This window comes from Platichthys flesus, chromosome 15 (genome assembly GCF_949316205.1).
Source record: "Platichthys flesus chromosome 15, fPlaFle2.1, whole genome shotgun sequence".
NCBI lineage: Eukaryota > Metazoa > Chordata > Actinopteri > Pleuronectiformes > Pleuronectidae > Platichthys > Platichthys flesus.
In genome coordinates this window covers 5,595,839-5,617,132 of record NC_084959.1, presented here as the reverse complement: position 1 = coordinate 5,617,132, position 21,294 = coordinate 5,595,839, and the positions used below count along the sequence as shown (strand labels likewise).

Below are 21,294 nucleotides of genomic sequence, written 5' to 3'. Positions count from 1 at the left end.
CTGTTTATAAACGCTTCACAATAGACGCCCTGTGATGGAGAAACTCATGTGTTTTTATACACAAAGAGAAAGAAGAATGTGAAAGAAGTGGCATCCCCCAGGACACAAGAACGTTTAAAAGCAGCTTTTAATGTTTCTATAAACCTCCACGCAGCCTTTAAACCCAAGGTTTTCAACCTATTTCAGTGGAGTGATACTGAATTAGTAACTAAGAGTCATCCTGTATCAACACTGACCTAATAAAAGCTTCCAGGAAACTCTGGGATTGTGAATACAAACACATATATTGTCTGAGAGACATTGTAGTGTCACTAACTCATCTTGATTGACAGATTAAGAGCTTGATATCTTTAATATGATCCAAGAGGATGAGCCTGAGTTTCTATGGATCATAGCATTATTTATTGTTTAAACTTCTTCCTCCCTCCATCTTTTATTCTACATCAATCCATTCCTCTGTTAACAGAAGAGAACATACAAGTCTTATAAAAAGGCAGGATTCTAACTAGGAACCGTCTTTCTGTGAGGCAACACAGTGCTGTAACCACTGCTCCACCGTGCCATATAGCATTTACTTTGACAGGGTTCCAAAATATCCAAGTAATTAACTGCTTAATGGAGTTTCATTATTATTTTAGTCTATATAGATTTTAGACGGTATTATTGATTGGAATAATTTGAAGCTTACATCCAGTGTTGGAAATAGTATTTCACCATTTTATGTAAGAAAGAATCAAATTAATATTATACTTTAATAAATAAATAAAAGTATTAATAACTAAATGTTTTTTGAATGTTTAAAGTTGTTGTGTGTCATCATTTAATTATTATTTTCCGGATCATATCAGATGATGAAGGTGTTTTCCAGTTTGGGCAACTTTATACACTGTTCTATGAACACCACCTCCCAGCAAAGAAATCTCGGAAGTGTTTTCCAGTTTGTGTGTAGGTTAGTATGATAAGTGCGTTGGCAGCGTGTTGTAAACTCCTGCACATATGTTATCTGAATTCCTCTTGGCAGAAGACCAAAGAGATAAACCTGTTATTCACTCAGTCGTACACCCTCCGATTTACAGTCTCCAGTAAGTGTTTCTATGCATGTGAGCAGGAGGAAGAGATCTCACTCTCACCGAGCGTAAACAACAGGTAAACGGATAATCGTGCTGAAACTCATACGTCAGCTCATGTGACAGATTCTGAAAATGACGACGCAATTTATGTGTATGGATCTTTGCTCGGCTGTGCAGTATTTGAGTCGCTCATCTAGTCGCCCTCCTTGGATGAACTGATAAGAAGATGTTTGTAAAAGGTCAAGGTCACAGGAAATGTAACTAAATCTGTCTAACTGGATGAAATAATAGAAAAATTACGTTCCATATCGAAAAGGTCAAAGGTCAACCTCACTGTGGCATCAGGATTAAAGGCTTCAATCCAGAGGGGGAGCTTGTGACCTGTCGTGGCGATTTTTCTGCAATCCCACTTAGACAACGAGGAACGAGACACAATTCTCTTACAGTATTGTCACACTTTAGGTCAGGATCCTCTGATGAGATCAAGGCAACAATGTTTTATTTAAAGCAATCAGGCCAATATTCATTCAGTTATACAGGATACAGCTTGATCAAGGTTTCATTGTATGAGATTCAATCATGATCCATCAAAGGGGAAATTAACAAGATCATATTGGGATCAAAATGTTACATTTCTATTACAGACCTTATATTTGTAACGTGATTGTTCTACGCAGTCATGATACAGTAATCATTTGGTGAAAATAGGCTCTGTCTTTCGCAACTGTCCTGATGAACTTAAATTTTTATTGCAGCTTCTCCAGCTGACGAAACAGAGAGATCCAACACAGCTGAAAGTCAAATATCAAAGTTTAATTTGACAGCTGGCCAGGAATACGATGCAGAATGGGAGGCTGTACATGCTGTGTTTGATTAATAAGATAATACGTCTGTGCTGTTACTTTATGCACCAAACTGGAGATCACACTGTAGAAGTGTTGTTTAATAGTGCAAACAAAGATATAGATAGCGTTGTGGTCAGATATGATTTGAGTTAGTATTAGATTGTTTCCTTCCTTAATACAAGCTAATCTCAATGAGCTGACTTTATCTTATCGTGGTCACTGGGCTGGCCATTCTTCCTCAGACGTGTTTGAGTAATACTGAATAATATAATAATGATAACATTGATAATGAGAGCAGGTAGAGCAATGGCCCGAGATCAAGAGGAGCCACACGTTAATGTGAGGCCTGTGTCTCAGAGCAAAACACTGGGTTCACTCAGCTCCACTGATAACAGGACATTCCTCACATTTTAGCTGGTTGTTGTATTTAGGTTTTATATTTGCTCTGCCTGTGGAGCCTGGTTAATCAAAGATAGCGTTGTGTGAAGATGTCCTGAAAAGCGCACGTATACTCTACTTCATGACATAATTGATCCCGAGCATGAAACCCAAGAGGGAGTTTCAGTACGCAGTTAAAATAACTGCAGGTGATTCAAAGAGGCAACACGTCTATAAAGACATATTCTCCACATTTCTAGTTTGTCATTAACTCAGATTTTACAGAACATTGCCTGCATGGCCCAGTGCAGGTGGAACGAGGATATGGAATATTTCAACTATGAAAACATGACCAATCACAACAAAACAGAAATAAAACTAGAAACCAGATCCCCTCAAGGTTAAGCTGTGCTGAATTCCTTCTTTCCCGTGTGTCCAGATCCACTCCCTCTCTTTGCAAAGAGACAAACTCTCTTTCTCTCTCCACACACACACACAAACACACGTCTTTTTTTGAATATGCATGTTTGCATATCCATTACAGTCTCATGTGGTCTGCTATCAACCACATAACAAGCTCTGCCCTGGTCACTCATTACCTGCTGACAGTCATAAAGCAGGCACTCCCAGCCGCTACCACGGGCAAAAGGTTAAACCATAAAAATACTCTTCATTTGAAAAAAAGCACGCAAACAAGCAGTTGCACACCCAGGTGGTAAATGGGGTCAGTGGCCAGGTCGCACCTGATTGGTTTGGTTTGGTGAGTGATGTCATTTCTTAGGAGGGCCCGGACAGTAATCTATAAAACGATAAGGGTTACTGACGCCTTAAAAGCAGAAGAGCACAGGAAACCAGGATCCGAGCACGCACGTACACGCAGGGGAGAGTCCTTAGAGGAAGCGGACTGTGAAAAATCAACACTTCACTGGATTCAGGAGTAGCTGCAGTAGCTACAACCTGAGGACGAGGCGCACCCAGTGGAAGGAAGGGCTGACAAAGAGGAGCTCAAAGGGCAAAATCAACACAGCCTTCAAGTGTTTGTCGAAAAACAAAAGTGGGAAAAGGAGGCAGGGAAATCTGAGAGCAAGAGAAATCTAAATTTATAGGAGCTGAAGAGGAGAGAAAGCACAAGCAAAGGAGCTGTAGATTCACCGAGGGGACGTTTGTCTGGGCGCAAGATGGTGTCTTTGGGACTTGAAGTGGTCGGAGTCGCCCTGGCGGTGCTCGGCTGGGTGCTGAGTGTGGTCAGCTGTGCTCTGCCAATGTGGAGGGTGTCCGCTTTCATCGGCGCCAACATCGTCACGGCCCAGGTGTACTGGGAGGGCCTGTGGATGAGCTGCGTGTTCCAGAGCACTGGGCAGATGCAGTGCAAGGTCTACGACTCCATGCTGGCCCTGCCTCAGGACCTGCAGGCGGCCAGGGCGCTCACCGTCGTTGCCATCATCGTGGGCGTGGTGGCCCTGCTCATCTCCGTAGTTGGAGCAAAGTGCACCAACTGCATCGAGGACGAGGGGGTTAAAGCCAGGGTGATGGCCGGTTCTGGGGGGGCGTTCATCATAGCATCTCTGGCCCAGCTAGTGCCTGTTTCCTGGTCGGCACACACCATCGTGGTCGAGTTCTACAGTCCGCTCATCCTCTCTGGACAGAAGATGGAGATCGGAGCGGCGCTGTATCTGGGCTGGGCCTCTGCTGCCCTGCTCATGGGCGGAGGGTGCATTCTCTGCTGCAGTTGTCCCCCACAGGAAGAGAAACCGACGAGATACAGCGTGCACCCCCAGAGTCGTGTGGCATATTCGGCGGCACCGAGGTCGGTGGCTCAGAGCTTCAACAGGAAGGACTATGTGTGAGCAGAGATCATTGAGGGATTATTATTCATACTTTATTTTCGCGTGTGTCATGCTTATTTGTACATGTTCGGGAAATGTGTATCAAAAAGTAACCAATCGATTATTTGCATTAACTGGAACCATCTGTTCACCAGAGAAGAGCTTAACCAGATGTTGTTGTTTTTTATTGCTGATCAAAAAATGTCTGCTTATATTTTTGAATGGGTTTTTGTGTGAACGTGGTTCTATGTCAGCGTTCAGCAAATTTGTGCTCATCAATATTTGGACCCATTATTGATATTTCTCCTGTGTACATATTAAGCATCATTCTGTCAACAACTGTTATTATTTACAGATATTTTTATTTTTCTTGCAAAGCACAGACAGAGGCTTAGTCACAGATGTGACAGCCGAGCAAAATGGAGTTGACGTCTCCGGTGCAAGGTCAAAATGGCTGAGTTCACTGTAAACAGAAGGAGGGAAGTTCAAATCAAGTGAAATGTCAGTGATTGTGTTTGTTTCCCCTTTGTCACGTTGTTTCCGTTGCTGTGTTTAGACATTTTCTACAAAGGTTAAAACGTTTGTGTTGCATGTCTTCTGTTGTGTTAACATTGTAAAGACTTTTATTCAAATGTTTAAGGCGTGTGGCTTCATGAATGAAAGTGTTTTATTTTGTCTTCTTGTTTCAGATCTACTGAATTTATTAAAATAATTTAAATAACATAAAAAAACTGTAGTAGTGATTTTTTCACTGTGACATGTCAGCCTAACTTACACTGGCTGATCTTAGCAATGATTGAAACGATCATTAAATGACAGCGAAGGCACACACGATGAATAGTGGTAAGGTTTTGATTCCATAAGTTGTATAAATACTTTTGGCGGTAATGCACCTTGGCATTGGTTGCCACCGACCAATAAACCGGAAGAAGAAGAAGAGGAAATTCAAAGACACATGGTCATCATAGGTATGGAAAATAAACTGTATGATATAATGAGCACATAGAAAACTGAATTTAAACGTTCATTTGCTCTTAAGTTCTCCGGTTTTTAAACAGAAAAATGATTTAAATCGACAGGCTGAAGAAGAGTTACTGGTGTCGAGGTGAAAAGTTAGTTACACCTAATGCCAGTGAACAGAAACCTGATGCAATGATATGAACAGGAAGTCCCTTCTGTTTGCTGACTTAATACTGAAGCACTGATACCAACCTCTTCCTGATTTGAATAGTCAAAACTCTCTGTGGGTTTTGGCAGGGGTGATGCTGATATGACCTATTTCTGCCCGTCTGAAATACATAATAAAAATAATAAATAGTTTGTATTGTTGTTCTATCAAGTGTGCATCACGTTATTATAGATAGGCCTAATTTGTATTACTTGAAGTACTGCTTGGTAATAAGTACCTTGAATTAAGTACAGAAAAGGAGGAAAATATTCCCAGTTAGTTTCCATCGCTGGTGACATCATCATTTGAACCCATGATTAATAGATGTGTGATAGATATTCGCCTTCATCCCGTCACAATGATGATCATTTATATGGTTGAATGTGTAAATCCCTGTTGAAGCAGTTGGTAAGTGCCGGTGTAAAGACACAGGGAACCTACAGGTTATAGTTCTTATCGCAGTCAACTGATGTTGTTGCATAAACACACTGAGGTGAAGATACTCATGATAGAACAACAATAGAGACTCCCTGCTGTTTGGCCCCAGGGTTTGTGTGTGTGAGAGTTTATAGCTTCGTTAAATAACCATTTTGTGCTTCACACCTCGACTGTGAGGACATTGATCTTATTTTTACAGAAAGTCTCCCTCACAGTTTAGTAGTTATGTAGATTTGTCCATGTAATGTCCTGGTTATTAGACTGTTCTGGTCCTGAATATAAAGTGGTAAAGAAAAATTATAATTCTTTATAGTAAATAATGTCAGAATATATAGTTCTTAAGGATCGTCTCCTGAAAATGTCAAGTTTGAAATGTTTTTAAATTAGTTTGCACAGAACTCTCTATTTTAACAAATGCCTTTTGTTTTCCATTATAACTATTTGCCATTGATTCCTGGATGATTCTGCTGTGTGCCTTAGAGTATGTTTTAGTATCATGTGTGTATATTAAACTTTTTTAATGTAACCTGGGCCCATTTTGACAGGGACCAGAATTTGTATCTCAATGGGAACGTTCTAGTTGTAAAAAGGATAAATAAATACAAATAAATATCAAAATGTAATAACTATACATTTAAAAAATAAACAACTTTGTATTTTATTTTAACCTTGTTATTCTCTCACTGCCGTATTTATTTATAAATATGTGCAAAGCCTCCTTTGAACGATCCACTCAGACAGGAGCTGTGTGAGTTCAGAGTTTAACCGATACTGAGATGATCACGTTGTCTGTATGCCTAAGGTGTCTGAAAACCGACCTATTATGTTTTCTCCCTGCTCATATTTGCTCAGGGGCAGTTATTCCGGTTTCCAGTAGAGCTTTGGGATCGTTTTCCTCCCACCGAATCCCTTCAAGTGGAACCAGGAAGTAACAAAGGATCAGTGGTATCAGGGAGCCAGAGTGTGTGTGTGTTTACAGCAGTGTGTTCCTCTCTGGTCTCCACCGTGTGTAGCTCGTCTACTCCCCTCAGGTCCCACCTTATCTACGTTGTTTACTTCACACCACACCTTGATTTTACTCATCACAGTTCTATCAACCTGCATCACACAAATAAAGGGCTTTTTTGGAAGAATCAGCCGTCTTATCAACAACCAATAACCACAAACACACAAACACACAATTAGACACTCCCTCCCTCCCATACCTCCTCACCTGTTTCCAGATCCCCTCCTCCACTGTATATGCACACAGGTGTTCTTGTGTGTGTGTGTGTGCGTGTGTGTGTGTGAAGGCGGCCTCCTGCTGACATCATCACCATGGGACTCCTCCTTGCTCCACTGACATATAAAGGATCTCTTGTTTCCGTGGCAGCATCTCTACATCCCACACAGGTGCTCGTGCTGCTCACTGATCCACGGAGCAGGAGACTGTTCTCAGCTTTGCTCCTCAGACGTCGAGCCATCATGTCGATGGGCATGGAGATCGTGGGCATCGCCCTAGGAACCATTGGGTTCATCATCACCATTGTGACGTGCGCCCTGCCGATGTGGAAGGTGACGGCCTTCATCGGCGCCAACATCGTCACGGCTCAGACCATCTGGGAGGGTTTGTGGATGACCTGTGTCATCCAGAGCACCGGCCAGATGCAGTGCAAGATCTACGACTCGATGCTGGCCCTGACTTCGGACCTGCAGGCCTCCAGGGCCATGATCATCATCTCCATCATCCTCGGGGTGCTGGGGGTCCTGATCTCCATCGTCGGCGCGAAGTGCACAAACTGCATCGAAGACGAGGCGTCCAAGTCCAAAGTGATGATCATCTCTGGAATCTTCTTCATCCTCGGGGGCCTTCTGGTCCTCATTCCGGTCTCCTGGTCGGCCAGCGTCATCGTCACGAATTTCTACAACCCCCTGATGGTGGACGCACAGAGGAGGGAGATGGGGGCATCTCTCTACATCGGCTGGGGCGCCGCCGTGCTGCTCCTGATTGGCGGAGCGATGCTCTGCACAAGCTGCCCGCCGAAAGAGAAGAAGTACAAGCCCCCCCGCATGGCGTACACTGCCCCACGCACAGCCAGCGCAGGGTACGAGAGGAAAGACTATGTTTGAACGGCTCTCAAATGTTTGTCAAATTGATTTCAGAAGTAGTAAAAAATGTTTGTTGCACATGAGTGTTTTTTGTTTCCTTATCTGGGACCACAAGGTGAATCCCACAAAAGACTCCGACATGAAGACGTATCTACACATATTGATCCTTCAGCTTTGCTTTAGGTAGACATGTTTTTTGTTTTGAGGTGTATCGTGCTGGAGATGCTCTAATGTTGAGCCTTCGGACACGAGAGCCTGGTTTCCTATTTACTTTATTCTTTTAAAACATGTTGTTTCTTTACCAATGTAATATTTATACTAAAGCTTCTGTGGCATTATGTGAATGTGAAAACTATCTGCAGCTTGTGTGTGTGGCTAGGTCGTTGGTCGGCCGGTGTCGTGTTTCACTGAAACTTCCAGTTTAAGTTCTGTGTGACAATGACGAGGAAGAGACAGCTCTCATTTTACATGGATTTGCTTGTGTGATTGCTTAGTGTGTGTGTGTGTGTGTGTGTGTGTGTGTGTGTGTGTGTGTGTGTGCATGTGTGTCAATGTGTGTGTGAGTGTGTGTGTTTTGCATGTAATATTTGCTTAGGTGAGTTTCTGCCGAGACTGAAACTGAAGACGGGTTTGTGTTTTGGCCCAAGGAAACAACTTAATCTTCTTCCACACACACACTGTTCCAGGTGGCCGTTTGACTTCATGTGTTTTTTTGTTTGTATCTGTGAGTTTGTGTATTTACATTTCTGTGACAAAATGTATTTCAAAATGTATTTTATCATCATATTATTCAAGTGAGTGTCTGTGTTTCAAATAGATTTTTATCGATGTGTCTGAATTTCAAAACTTTTATAGCTTTTTATAATATTTTAGATTATAGACGATGGCCTATACAGCCCTGTGTAGGTAAAACAAAGACAATGTGCGTGTGTGTATGTGTGTGTGTGTGTGTGTGTGCGTGTGTGAGAGAGAGAGACCCTGAGGGACCATGACCACAGCTGTTGAGCTGTTGCAGGATGTGTGTTTCCAGATCAGCAGGATGTGTTTTGTTTGCCTAAAGCTCCTCAAACACTGTGCCATGATTGTGATTAATTGTTTAAAGTTGTGTTTGAATTCCAAAATAAATGTTGTCTCGAGACAGAGGTGTTTTTCTTTTGCCTTTACTCAGGACTGAAGTTAAGAAACACCAACAACATAAAAAAAAGACCCTATTAAAAGTAGGGTTTCTTTGTTACGCCGCAGTGATACAGTCGAATTCATCAGTTCAGTCCGAGTCATCCTCAATGTTAAGGTGTGACAGGCGCCATAGGTTTTATAGGGAAGGAAAGGAAAGGACGAGTCGTCACCGTAGCTCCAGTGAAGTGTCATCAGGAAGTTAAACCACGACAAACAAAAAAAAAGATCCTGTAGCTGTGTCCAAGGTTCAGACGCCTCATCCGCAGCCTCAATGAGACGGTCCGGTCAATGTAGGATTTGTGTCACCAGCTTGGTCCCTACCTGCCCACGGGTCGTTAGCTTCTTCTTAGGCCTGCACTTACTGCAGCGTGTCTCTCCCCTTTTCAACATCTACTGCTGCCACTCGTGCTTTAATTTGCAGATTGTCAAACGGCTTGGTTATTATTATATTTATACAGACGTGTAGGATTGTTTGGCTGTGGTGGATGTGTGAGATCTACTCAGTGCTGTTTTAATTTGAATTGGCCTAACTACATGATACAAAATGATTAGATTTGATCAAATTCAGTTTTGCATTTTGCTGCATAATAAACATTTAAATTAATTTATTTCTGGTTCAATGCCCTGTTTGTCCTTTTGCCATGTGGCACTCAGTTAAGCTTTGTCTTACATAGTTACATTCACACTGCATATATACAAACACCTCTGTATATATATAAACTAGGATATTGACACCCACAATAAGAGCCAGAGAGTTAACTCTATAGTAATATTTGCTGTGTTGTCAACACCCTTATTTTTCTGTAAATAAAGGTCAGGTTGGCCATTTTGAATTTGTTTCTGTATTCCTGACACACACTTTAAGTTTATTCATTAGATCTGAACAATTGAAACTATCAAGTCAATCACAGTCATCATGTTTACAACTGGGATGTTTAATATGTAACCCTTGACTTTCTGGTTTTTAACTCGATGTAGATATATTACACTTACTTATATATAAATATTTTGCTGTCTTAATATCAAGAGCATGGTCTTTCACTATGAGATCAGGACTTATTGATTTCAGGTTCAGATTTATTTATTCTTTCACTCAAAACACAGCACTCGCACACCAACATGTGCCCCTGCTTGTGCTTATATCTGCGCTTGAACTCAGATTTTTTTTTGCTTGGAAAGTTTTCCTGCACTCCACTTCAGCTCTTCTCCTCGCGGTCACGCTGCTTCCGCACGCAACTGAAACTTTCGCTCTCAGATTTCTGAAGGGCAGGAAATCCGTCCAAGCAAGTGCAAGCGCGCAGTCTGAGCACAAGCAGGGGCGAGATGGTGAGAGAGCTGGTTATTGAGTGAAAGTAAAAAGAAATCTGACTGTGAAATCAAGAAAGTGAAAGATAATGCTCTTGACTGAAGACAGTGAAACTTAATCAGAGTGGATATGACGTGATGAGCAGCGGTAAGTCAAAAAGTAACAAGCACCCTTGCTGAAATACTGATGTACCAGGGGGATGTAAATGAATGACAATAAAGATGTTTGGTAAATAATAAATATTTAAACTTAAAGGTTCATTCTGTTGCGTCTCTATTGGGTTCGGTAAGAAAACCCATGAGTTTGAGCTGACTTATCAAGATAACCCTCATTAATGCGGGGGGGGGGGGGGGGGGGTGTCAGAACACATGAAGCACTAATTCATCACATTTCACAGCCTTATCTGTAGAGACGTGCAGCAAAGGAACTTTATCAGCCCCAAGTTCACTGTCACCAGGTTCACCCCACACACACACACACAAACACACACACACCCCTGTACTCAGAGGACCATGATCAAGCTGGGTGTGTGAGTGGAATTTGACCAATTCAATGGAAACATAACTGTGAAAACACAATTGTGAATAAATCATCCAGCAGCAGTTTTACTATTTGTTCTAATCTGAGCAGTGTCTTTTTTTCTTGTTGTCTTTGTGTGAGAGAGAACAAGACGCCGCATTCCAGCGAATTATAATTTTGATCTCAACACATCCCTCCTCAACAGAGCTCTTCAGCTGTAAAACCTAAAAATACCCTGAACAATCATGGGCCCACTGCTTTATAAAGGCAGCATAAAAACAGACGGGTCATAAAACATCCGGTTTAGAAGAAACAAGTCAAATACTTTTGTTTATACATATATGCTAAGTAAAAGTTATAAAGAAGTCAGTTATAAAGTCGTCTTTGAGTCGTGGAACTGACTCTTATCTGCATAGATAACTGGTGAATATCAGATTTGGATGCTTTCACACCACCAGACATTTATCTCAAAAATGTTTTCAGAAACCAGCGGTCATGTTTGTTAAATGTATTGATCAATCAAAAACAAAACATATATCAATCTAGGATTAAAGAAATCCATGATTAGCTGCAGTCTTACTAATATGGCAGCATGTCAGAGCTAACTTCAGTCAACTAGTTAGTTTGGAAATATTTAAAACCTGAATATTGAAAGACCGAATAGACTCAATAACCTGGTGGAAAATAAATTATGTTCAGAATCAACAAACTCAACTTATCGTGAGCCTAAATTAACGACGTGTCCTTATTACATCGATAGGAAACGTAACTGCAGGGTTGCTCAATGATGTTCAGCAGCGGATGTTGACGGGAGCAGGCGAGTAGCGTGACAGCAAATAAAAGGAAAAGGTCAAGAAAATGTTGTGACAAGTCAGTGCAGAGAATCAGGGCCACTGATCTCTCACACATGTCCCAGATAGCACATCTGAGAGGCGACACGTGAAGTGGACAGGTAGCGGATTTCTGTCCAACAGGATGACGACCAAACAGCAAAGTCCGCCGGGTTCCTGATAGAGACACTAGAAACTACAATCCCACGTTATCGCTGGTTTTTTAACCTCATTGCCAGATTGGCTGTAAAGTTGTGTAAAGCTGATAAAGTATCTACTGCAAACACTTAAGTTGACAGGTGCAGGTAAATATCATTCTTATCATTGTTCATTTAAAAAAGAACTACAATTGTAGTATTTTTTTTACTTAACTCACAAAATACTTGATATACAGCTCTCATCTTTTGATACAGGACACATACATGTGCAGTAATTCATAATAAAGATAATTCTTTGCCCATCCTTTTGCGAAGCCCCCGCTGATTCAAGATGTCTGCTCCTCTCCATGATGTGTTTGTTTCTGACTGAAAGTCAAAAAGTCTAAATCCCAAACCTAGAAGATTAAGATCCATTTATGTATCCCAAACACATGCACAGACACACTCATGCAGTTTAAGAAAAATTTAACCTCTGCATTAAACCCATCTGGTGCAGGACACACAGAGCAGTGAGCAGCCATTTACAGCGCCCGGGGAGCAGATGTTGAGGGAGTAAGGCGCCTTGCTCAGGGGCACTAGTCAGGGTAGGGAGAATCCTCTTGGATTTTTGGACAAATCAATCCAGGTTCATCTTTTTGTTTATACTCCATGGAGTTGAATCAGAGTCGAACCAGAGACCTTTTCTGCCCATAGTCCAAGTTAATATGTTTTTTTCTTTGTGACTGTGTATTGAATGAAGTATTTGAACTTGCAGATTCCGGCCGCCCTAATAATTTGGAGCTCAGGCTGCAGCGTCTCTGAGCGACAACTCCACAAATTCCATTAAAAACCTTTTCAAGTTCAAAGTCAGTATATTCAATCAAAACCAGATCACTGGAGACAAACAACAGGAACATGACCCGAGCCTCCATGGATACCAGAGAGTTAAAGAAGGACCAGGAGTTTGGATCGTCCTCTGCTGTTCTCTGCTGACATGTTCAGTGAAGGCAAATGAGACGTCAGCACTGTGACCCCAGAGGTCGACAACAAGGACTGAACCATGTCTGCAGTTGGAACTGATGCCTTGAAAATGGAAAACATTTCTTTCCTCTCGGATCATTTTGTTTATCAGGTGGCTTCAAGCTGAGGTCTGAGACTTAGCGAGTCATCAAACCATTTATATCTAAATGCTGATAAGTCTGAGCTGTTGGGAAAAGCCCAAAACACGTCTAGTAGAGGGAAATGTGTCGGTATCACTATGTGGATTAACAACATATAATGTCTGGCTCCCTTAACTTGTTTTTGTTTGAACTTTCTAGAGCCAAAGTAACAAGGAAAAAGTGTTTTTGACAAATAAATGTAGAAAAGTTTTCAATTTGTTGAAACAGAACAGACGGAAATTTATGTTGTGGAGACATTATTTGTGAAGTGCAGGATATTTATTTATTTTTAGAATGTGCATCATAAACCTCAATGTGTTGCTTTTATTAAAAAGAAAATCTCAATATTTCTTCATGAATTATCAATAGGGTCTTTTTGAAACCCCTGTAACTTTTTAATAATTTTCTTTATATAGTGAAAATGTTTCTTTTATGGTTAGACTGGAAAAATCTAGAAGTTTGAAATAGAAATAGCATTGATATATAAATATATGTCTAACTTATAATATTACATAATTTATCCACTACAGACAGCCACAACTGACGAAAGTGAATGAGAAACCCACATCAGAAACCTGGTGGTGGCGTTTTTTTTGTTTTGTTTATTTGGTTCAAGGAGAACTGGAGCTGTGACGGTGATTGTAATGGAATAGAAAGTGCACACTCATCTGTGAATGCTCTATTCTTCTCTCAGTCGGGCCGGAGCTCCCTTGGGCCTCTGTCTCATGACTTCACTATGGCGACAGCTCGCAGCGTGCTTTATCCCAGCAGACTTGTCTCCCATAGCAATGCATGTTTTTCAGATGCAGCGAGGGAGGCCAGGTTGTCTGGGATGATACACAGGGGGTTTGTTTCCATGTTCCTGAGATGACAGAAGCAACAGACATGAGGGCAACATTTAACACAACTTATTGAGGGAGAGTAACTGGCGACAACGATGTGTAGTTTGCTGAACTGCACAGCGCAGGAGGAGGAGCGCCTGTAAACAAACGTCCTTGAGGCTGATCACCTCACTGAGATAATTTGGCACCATTCTGCTTTGAATACTCAAGAGAGCCTCAGATTCAGGAAGCTTGTTTAAATTTTGACCTATACACACATTTTTAGCCACTTCAAGCAAAGTGAGGATGATTATAGGTTGTTATTTTGAGTCCACTTGCCGACGGTGTTTTAAAATTCTCGACACGTACTTTGTTCAAAGTATCTATGAGAACTTGCCACAGTTCTTCTGTGGATTTCATTTATGTGTGTCTTGTAGTCTTCATCTCCCAGACTAACTCTGTGATGTTGGGATCAGGGTTTACCTGTGCCTGCTGCTCGTCTTCTATTCACTGTTAATATCTACTTGGTAATGCCTGACAAACAAAATGTATTCTAAAGTGCCTAAACCTTTGGCACAGTAGAACTATTGAAGATATTAAATTAGGTGGAGCTTTGTAGAACTGATAAGTTACAACTTATTAGAGTTCATAAGACTGAACCTGCAAAATGTAATAATGTGGAGCTGAGACCAGGAAGTAATTAAATAAATAGTATAATTTAAAGTATTGACATTAAACTGAAATTGCTTATATAGTCGACTGGTGACATAGAGTTCCACATAGAAGAACCATCACAGATTTGATTAGGTTCTTTTATAAATGTCCCCATTGTTCATTTACTGAAAGCTGCTATCTAAGGGACCAGCTCTATGCATAACAATAAGGAAATAACCCTTAATGAAATGCTATGGCACCACCAAGTGGCTCGGACTACAATCACATTGAATATCACTGTTGAGAAAAATTAAAGTAAACAAGGGAGGCCTGACAGACAGTAGGGCCTGGCTCCCAGCACCGGCCTGGCAGTCTGTGCACAGGCTTTGCTGCGGCTTACAGGAGGTCTACTGTTCTGTTTGTGGAGTCTGGTTGATGGGCAGTTGCTGGTGGAGGAATATAGGACAGAGGTGAACCGGCTGGGGCTGAAGCCACTTCAGGTCTCTAAAGAGGGGCCCAGTCGAGATCCTGGTCCACTCTGACACACTGAGGAACTGAAGGATACAAAGAAAAGTGACAATGTATGTGGAGTTTAAAATCCTCAGCAGGCTGTCGGCCTGGTCACACAATATGTATTACTTGTTATTTGAATGTCAAAACTTGACCTTTAGTGATTCAGAGACTCTTTTCAAACATGTAAAGACGCTGTAGAAAAATGTCTTTATGTTGAATTCAACTTCAACCACAAAGAAACTTTTCATGTTGAATTAACAAACATTTCTGTCTGTAAACACACAGAAATACAATATAAAGTAGTGTGAAAGGAAAAGATCTGATTGATACAATAAACTGTCCAGAGATCAATTAACAAACAAGACAGTAACACTTTCATGAGACAAACAAACTAATCAGTTCTTATCATTCTATTTCTCAGACTTTGAGCACAGTAAACCCTCTTTAAGATACTAAACAATAAAAACACAAAAAAAATGTTTTTCCTCCAATAGTGAAACATCTTCTCAAACAAATATCTAGGAGAACAAGAAGTAAAGTGACAGCTGGACTCTGGGAAGGTTCACAGGAGAGAACAGTCTAAGATCTGCTGCTTGTTTGGAGTCAGAGCTGCTGCTGGACCAGATGCGGTGAGGCCATCTCTCCACACGGGGGCGCTATGACTTCTACTCCTCCATATTAATGGGCGGAAAGACTAATCAGTAAATGCTATGAAATTTTATCAACAAATGAATTATGATAATTACGCGAGGTTATCAGTAATACTATTTCGATGGACTTGTTGATTGGTTAACATTGCATAACAATTTATCATCTATAAGTCCATGTACTTCCTCAGCCCCAGTGAACATTAATAGAGACTAATTTGTTTTATTGTATAGTTTACGGCGCCTGACACCAGGAGCCTGACAGACCGAACCCAGGGCCCTCAGACCACCCGACGTGTGTAAGTGCCACGTCATCACGCAACCTCGCCATCAGCTGTTGACACCGTGGATCCTCAGCCTCCGGACGCCGGGTCTCCGCTGTCACTGCGTCCGTGTGTGAGCCCCTCATGTAGTTTGTGGACCGGCCGGTACCGGAGCTGCAATGAGCGCGTTGTGTCGCCTGATCCAGAGAGCGCTGCCTGGCGGCGGAGCGTGTCGCCGGCTCTTCCCCGGGCAGCAGCAGCCCGTCTGCGGGGCTGCTCTCACGGTGCGGACCGCCAGCTCATCCAGGTACCCTCGCTAGCTTCCCCGGCTAACCGATGCCCTCTGCCCGCCTGAGGTGCAGCGTCGTGCCGCGGCGCCGGACTGACATCACACCCCCTTCCTTCTCCTCCTTATAACACTGGCAGTTGTTTACCGTTAGAAACTGACGCCGTGTCGTGTCTTCGCGTCTCTATTTACCGGTAACTTCCCCGAGCTTACGTGAATGACATTCAGACGCTCGGTTAGCATCCCGGTGAATGAGTCGAGCTTAGATAACGTCGATAACGCGACGGACGCTTCCTTTGTTTAACTTTAACAATTACTTATACAAATAAAACGTTAAATGCTTGTACGTATAGATAATTCATGCTATGCTACATGTTTGCTAAATGTACGTTATATTTGTATTAAGCCATGGCCGTATTAACCTCCTGAGGGGGCCATGGGTAAAAAAATGTCACTGGGCCCCCATTGATTTCCACCATATAAGATCATTCATCATTTACTTAACACCTATACAACCTGCTGGTAATCTAGAGCTGAATTATAAATCCATCAATGCTGTTACATCTAGATTGTTTATGCTATGCTACATGTATGCTAAGGGCCGGGTTAACTTCCTAAGGGGGCCGGGGGTAAAAAAAATGTAATCGCCCCACATTCATATCCGCTACACATGATAGTTCATCATTTCCTTACACAACTTGAAACCAGCCAGAAAGCTAGAGCTGAAAATAGTTATCTGTGTGTCAATACACACAAATTGATCATAAAGGTAAATGTCGGATGCATCCTTCTTTTCTTATATGATGGAATTATGCTACCTCGCCTGACGATGTCTTTGTTTTCATTACTTGATAAAACACAATAAAACTTCAACCAGTTAGGTCAATATATCCAAAAACAAAGATAAAGGTAATAAAGATAAATATTTCTTAGCTTAAACTCTTACCTAAACTATGATGTATTCATCCTTAAGTTGAGAAAAAATATTTGTGAGCAAATAACCCATCGTTGATCAATGCTGCCACTTTTTCTCTTTGAATCAAACCCCCTTTTATCTCCCTTATTAATATGTCCTGCACATTTGTCTTCACTGAGAGATGAAGCAGGCGACTCTTCCTTTTCACTCCTGAATTAAATCAGTTTTCACAGTGTTTTCCCACTTCGACGTGTCACTGGTGCCTCTGAACATGTGACGCAATTCACAGCACAGACGTGGAGTCGGGGAGAGTTGAATTAATCAACATGTTTCTTTTTGGTTTTATTTCCCACAGCCCAGTCAACTTGACCTACGATGTCTTTGACGGGAAGGGAGAGAGCACTCCCCTGGTGTTTCTTCACGGCCTTTTTGGCAGCAAATCAAACTTCCACTCAATAGCCAAGTCCTTGGTTCAGCGCACGGGCCGAAAGGTAATGCAGCGATGAAGACACCTGATGCTGTTCTGTCGTAACAACTAAAACAATTCTCCTTTTGTGTTTGAGTTGGTTCTGAAGCAGCCTGACAAAAGCATGTTGTGTGTCTGTGTGTTACCAGTCATTCGATACAACCCCCTGTAACTCTGTGCTGTTGTAATACAATTCTGAGATGATCTTTTGCTTCCTCAAAGAACCTCATCACCTCATGTGAACAATACAGCTTTTGTTTCCTCATGTCACTTTCCATTACCGCAGCCAAAAATGTCTTTTGTCAGCCCCCTGTCACCTCCTTCCCGCCTTTTCCAAGTGTCCTAACTCTCCTCTGACCAGTTAGGTGCTGACCGTAGATGCCCGTAACCATGGCAACAGCCCTCACAGCCCGGAGCTGACCTACGAGGCGATGGCCGGGGATTTGAAACACCTCCTCTCTCAGCTGCACATCGAGAAGTGCGTCCTCATTGGCCACAGCATGGGAGGGAAGACGGCCATGACGATGGCCATCACACAGGTTCGCAGTCGAGAAATGTCAGCATGAATTAAGCAGGGCACTACAGTCCCCTCGCTGGATGTCACCTGACCTTTTGCAGTATCTGAAATTAATAATTCTCTGCTGCTCTCCATGTGTGTCTCTCTGCTTGTAGCCTGGTCTAGTTGAGCGACTGGTGGTTGTGGACATCAGTCCAGCCCAGACCACCACACGCACCAACTTCCGTTACTACATCCAGGCCTTGCAGAAGGTGAAGATCTCCAGTGACATCCCGCGCTCCACCGCCAGACGGATGGCTGAGGATCAGCTGCGCAGTTTAGTAAAGGTCAGGGGAGTCTTTCATTGAGTGTAACACATATCTATGAAAGTTTTTCTGAAATAAGTCAGGAAAGTGTTTTTTGGATAATTTTTTTCCTTTATCTGAATGTAAACCTGCTGAAGCTGATGTTATAGCCACCTGGGGCAGCAAGGATAAGTAATTTGACACGGCTCTGAACTTCTCAAGTTAAAGTTGATGTGACTATGTAGCTGCTAAAAGCTATTTTTGTTTTGAGCTAGTCACTGACTGTGTCTGTCTGCAGTTCAATACTGAACAGATCATGTAAAAACTTTTTTTAAAGTTTATTCACGGACTGTTGTGGTGATAATAAACCAAAGCACTGATTGAATAGACCATAAAACCAAAGCTTGTGAAACTGGGTGAAAAAGTAATTTGAACCATTTGAAGAATAAAAAATATTGATTACATCTGTTTTTAAAGTCGAACTCTGATCCTGAAAACTGTTCTTCCATCCCTCAGGAGCACTCTGTGCGTCAGTTCCTGCTGACTAACCTGGTGGAGCAGAACGGACACTATGCTTGGAGGGTCAACTTGTCGGCCATCTCGGAGCACCTTGATAAACTCATGAGTTTCCCCAGCTTCGACACAGTCTATGAGGGACCTACGCTGTTCCTGGGTGGAGCCAGTTCAGCTTATATCAGGTATAAACGACCAGAGACCTTCTATTTTTTTTGTGTGTAAGTTATCATAAAATAAACCCTAACCTCAACTCTTCTACACTACTTAGTCTTACCAGATATTCTCTTTCCTCCTCCGTCTTGTCTTCGCCCTCGATCCAGCTCCGACGATTACCCAGAAATCCAGAGGCTGTTCCCTATGGCTGACATCCAGTACATCCCAGACGCCAGCCACTGGATCCACGCGGATAAACCCTTAGACTTCATCAGCTCCATCAGCTCCTTCCTGCAGTCCTAGCTGCCTCCCGTCAACACCTCAGAACGGTTTCTGTTAACGCTTGGCGCCTCGGAGCGTCCACTCACTGAAAACGGAAGGTGAGAATACAGCAGCTTCAGCGAGAGCGAGCGGAATCACTGATAATCCTAAAACCTGCAACCACTGGACCAAGCTCGCTCTCTTACAGCTGTCAGTTCTTTTACCAGCGTCAAATGATGTGTAGTGTAGCGTCAAGTAGGCAAACCTTTAGTGTTACCAGATTGGCTGGTGTCTAGATTTTTAGATCCATGGAAGACGATAGCAAGGAAAGTATGTCGAATTTAACATATTTAACATAATGGGGCTGTTTTGGAGGTGATACTAATCCAAAGAAACTCTCATTTGCACAGTGCTTTCTTTTGTTTCGACTCATTTATGCCAGTATAAAAGAAAAGAGGATTTAGACCGAGTACAATGTGGGACGACTGTGGTGGACCAGCAGTGAGAAGGTTGGATAAGAAGGTTGAGGAGCTCCTCTTGGAGCGAGATGAAGGGGGAATTTGGTTTCACGTGTCAGGAGGATCCAGCTCTTCAATGAGGCTGTAATACAGACATGATGTTTTGTTGTAGAAATGTAATTATGGTGATATATTCAGTATTTTGAACAGGTTTTTTCGATTTTTCCACCTCCTTTGTGGGTTTTTCTTGTCTTATTAAGGAGTGTGGTCTTTTCGGTTGAGAGCAGCACTTACTGATTTCAATCCTGCGCCCGCACTCAAATATACGCTCCTTGCGTTTAGAGTACCTGCTCTCAAGCTTCAGCTCAAACTGAAAGATCACACTCTTGATTAAAGATGGAGAAAGCAAAACTCTCGTACTCCTGTGTGCGTCTGCCGAATGTGAGAGATGATAATATTACAGTTCGCTTACTCTGACTCAACTCAAGCTTATCGAGAGCACTGGTTATATTTTTAATGGCTGCGTAACCATCTATGAAAAACCAAGCTGAAACGCTCAGAAGCAGCAAAGTCACAATCTGTTTCCTGAATATCTCAGGTTACATCTGGATATGCTTCTTATTATACCCTTATACTATTCTGTCTGTGTGGCAAAGTTGTTGTGTCAGTATTTGTTCAGTCCGATCCGTGTTTTGATGAAACATCTTCAACTGTATCCCTCTTTATCTTATCAACTAAGGCGCAAAGCTATATGGGTCATATCCCACAGATAAATGCTGCAACTGTGACCGTCTTTATATAATCCTGACAGTGTTCGTCTCTTCTGTTTCATTTGTTTTGAACCGTACAGTCCAGTAGTAAAACTGCCATTAGTATGAATAAGCAGGGTGTTGTAAATTTGTACGTGCCTCTTTTGTCGAGAGATATTTTTTCCATTTCTGAAAAACTTGATAAAGATTTTACGATGTTAACTATCAGGCTTGAGATTGGCAGCTGGGTTGCCGGTTGTGTGTGTGTGAATTTCTCACAAGGAAGTCTTAACAAGTGAGGGTGTACCCCTTCACGACGTTAGATGTTTACTGCAGTTGATGTTTAATGTGAATATGAAAGTCCAATGGGCTTTGAATCATCCGAATGACGTTGAGTGAAAATCCTCATTTCTTTTTTTATAAATCTCCAGGTAGTTGAGAAACACCCCTTCACCCTCCTCAGCCGCAGCAGTGGGGGGGTCGGTGGTTGTACTGACATTTGAATGCAGGTCCTGCTTCAGCGTCTGTAGCGTTAAAGTGGGACGAGAACATATGAAAGAGGATTTTGTGTCAGCGATGTAGGAAATCAAATGACTTCGGTAACACAAGAACCATTTTGAAGACTGAAATCATGTGTTTAGGATTGTACATCGTTTTGCTGTGCGCATGCCTTCTCTATTGTCATCAGCTGTGACTTTGCTGTGCTATGTACGTCTGTTTGTTTCTCATTATGGCATATGAGTATTTTATTATGTACAAGATGCATATAGGAGTGGATTATATATACATTTATATATGTATGTATATATTATCGTAAATGTACTAAATGATATTCTACAATAAAATGGC

The 21,294-nt window shown here is 42.0% G+C and overlaps 2 protein-coding genes across 2 annotated transcripts; both read left to right on the top strand.

The window, feature by feature from the left end:
* The first annotated feature begins 3,113 nt into the window (after window positions 1–3,113).
* Window positions 3,114–8,951, top strand: LOC133969493 (claudin-3-like). The gene is made up of 2 exons (XM_062406009.1): window positions 3,114–3,962; window positions 7,177–8,951. The coding sequence occupies exons 1-2, from the start codon at window positions 3,472–3,474 to the stop codon at window positions 7,832–7,834; spliced, it is 1,149 nt and encodes a 382-aa protein (XP_062261993.1). The 5' UTR covers window positions 3,114–3,471; the 3' UTR covers window positions 7,835–8,951.
* Window positions 8,952–15,820: 6,869 nt separating this feature from the next.
* On the top strand, window positions 15,821–21,277 carry abhd11 (abhydrolase domain containing 11). The gene is made up of 6 exons (XM_062405882.1): window positions 15,821–16,146; window positions 17,397–17,532; window positions 17,873–18,046; window positions 18,180–18,350; window positions 18,825–19,006; window positions 19,145–21,277. Exons 1-6 carry the CDS (start codon window positions 16,019–16,021, stop codon window positions 19,278–19,280), a joined length of 927 nt encoding a protein of 308 aa, XP_062261866.1. The 5' UTR covers window positions 15,821–16,018; the 3' UTR covers window positions 19,281–21,277.
* The last annotated feature ends 17 nt before the right edge of the window (window positions 21,278–21,294 follow it).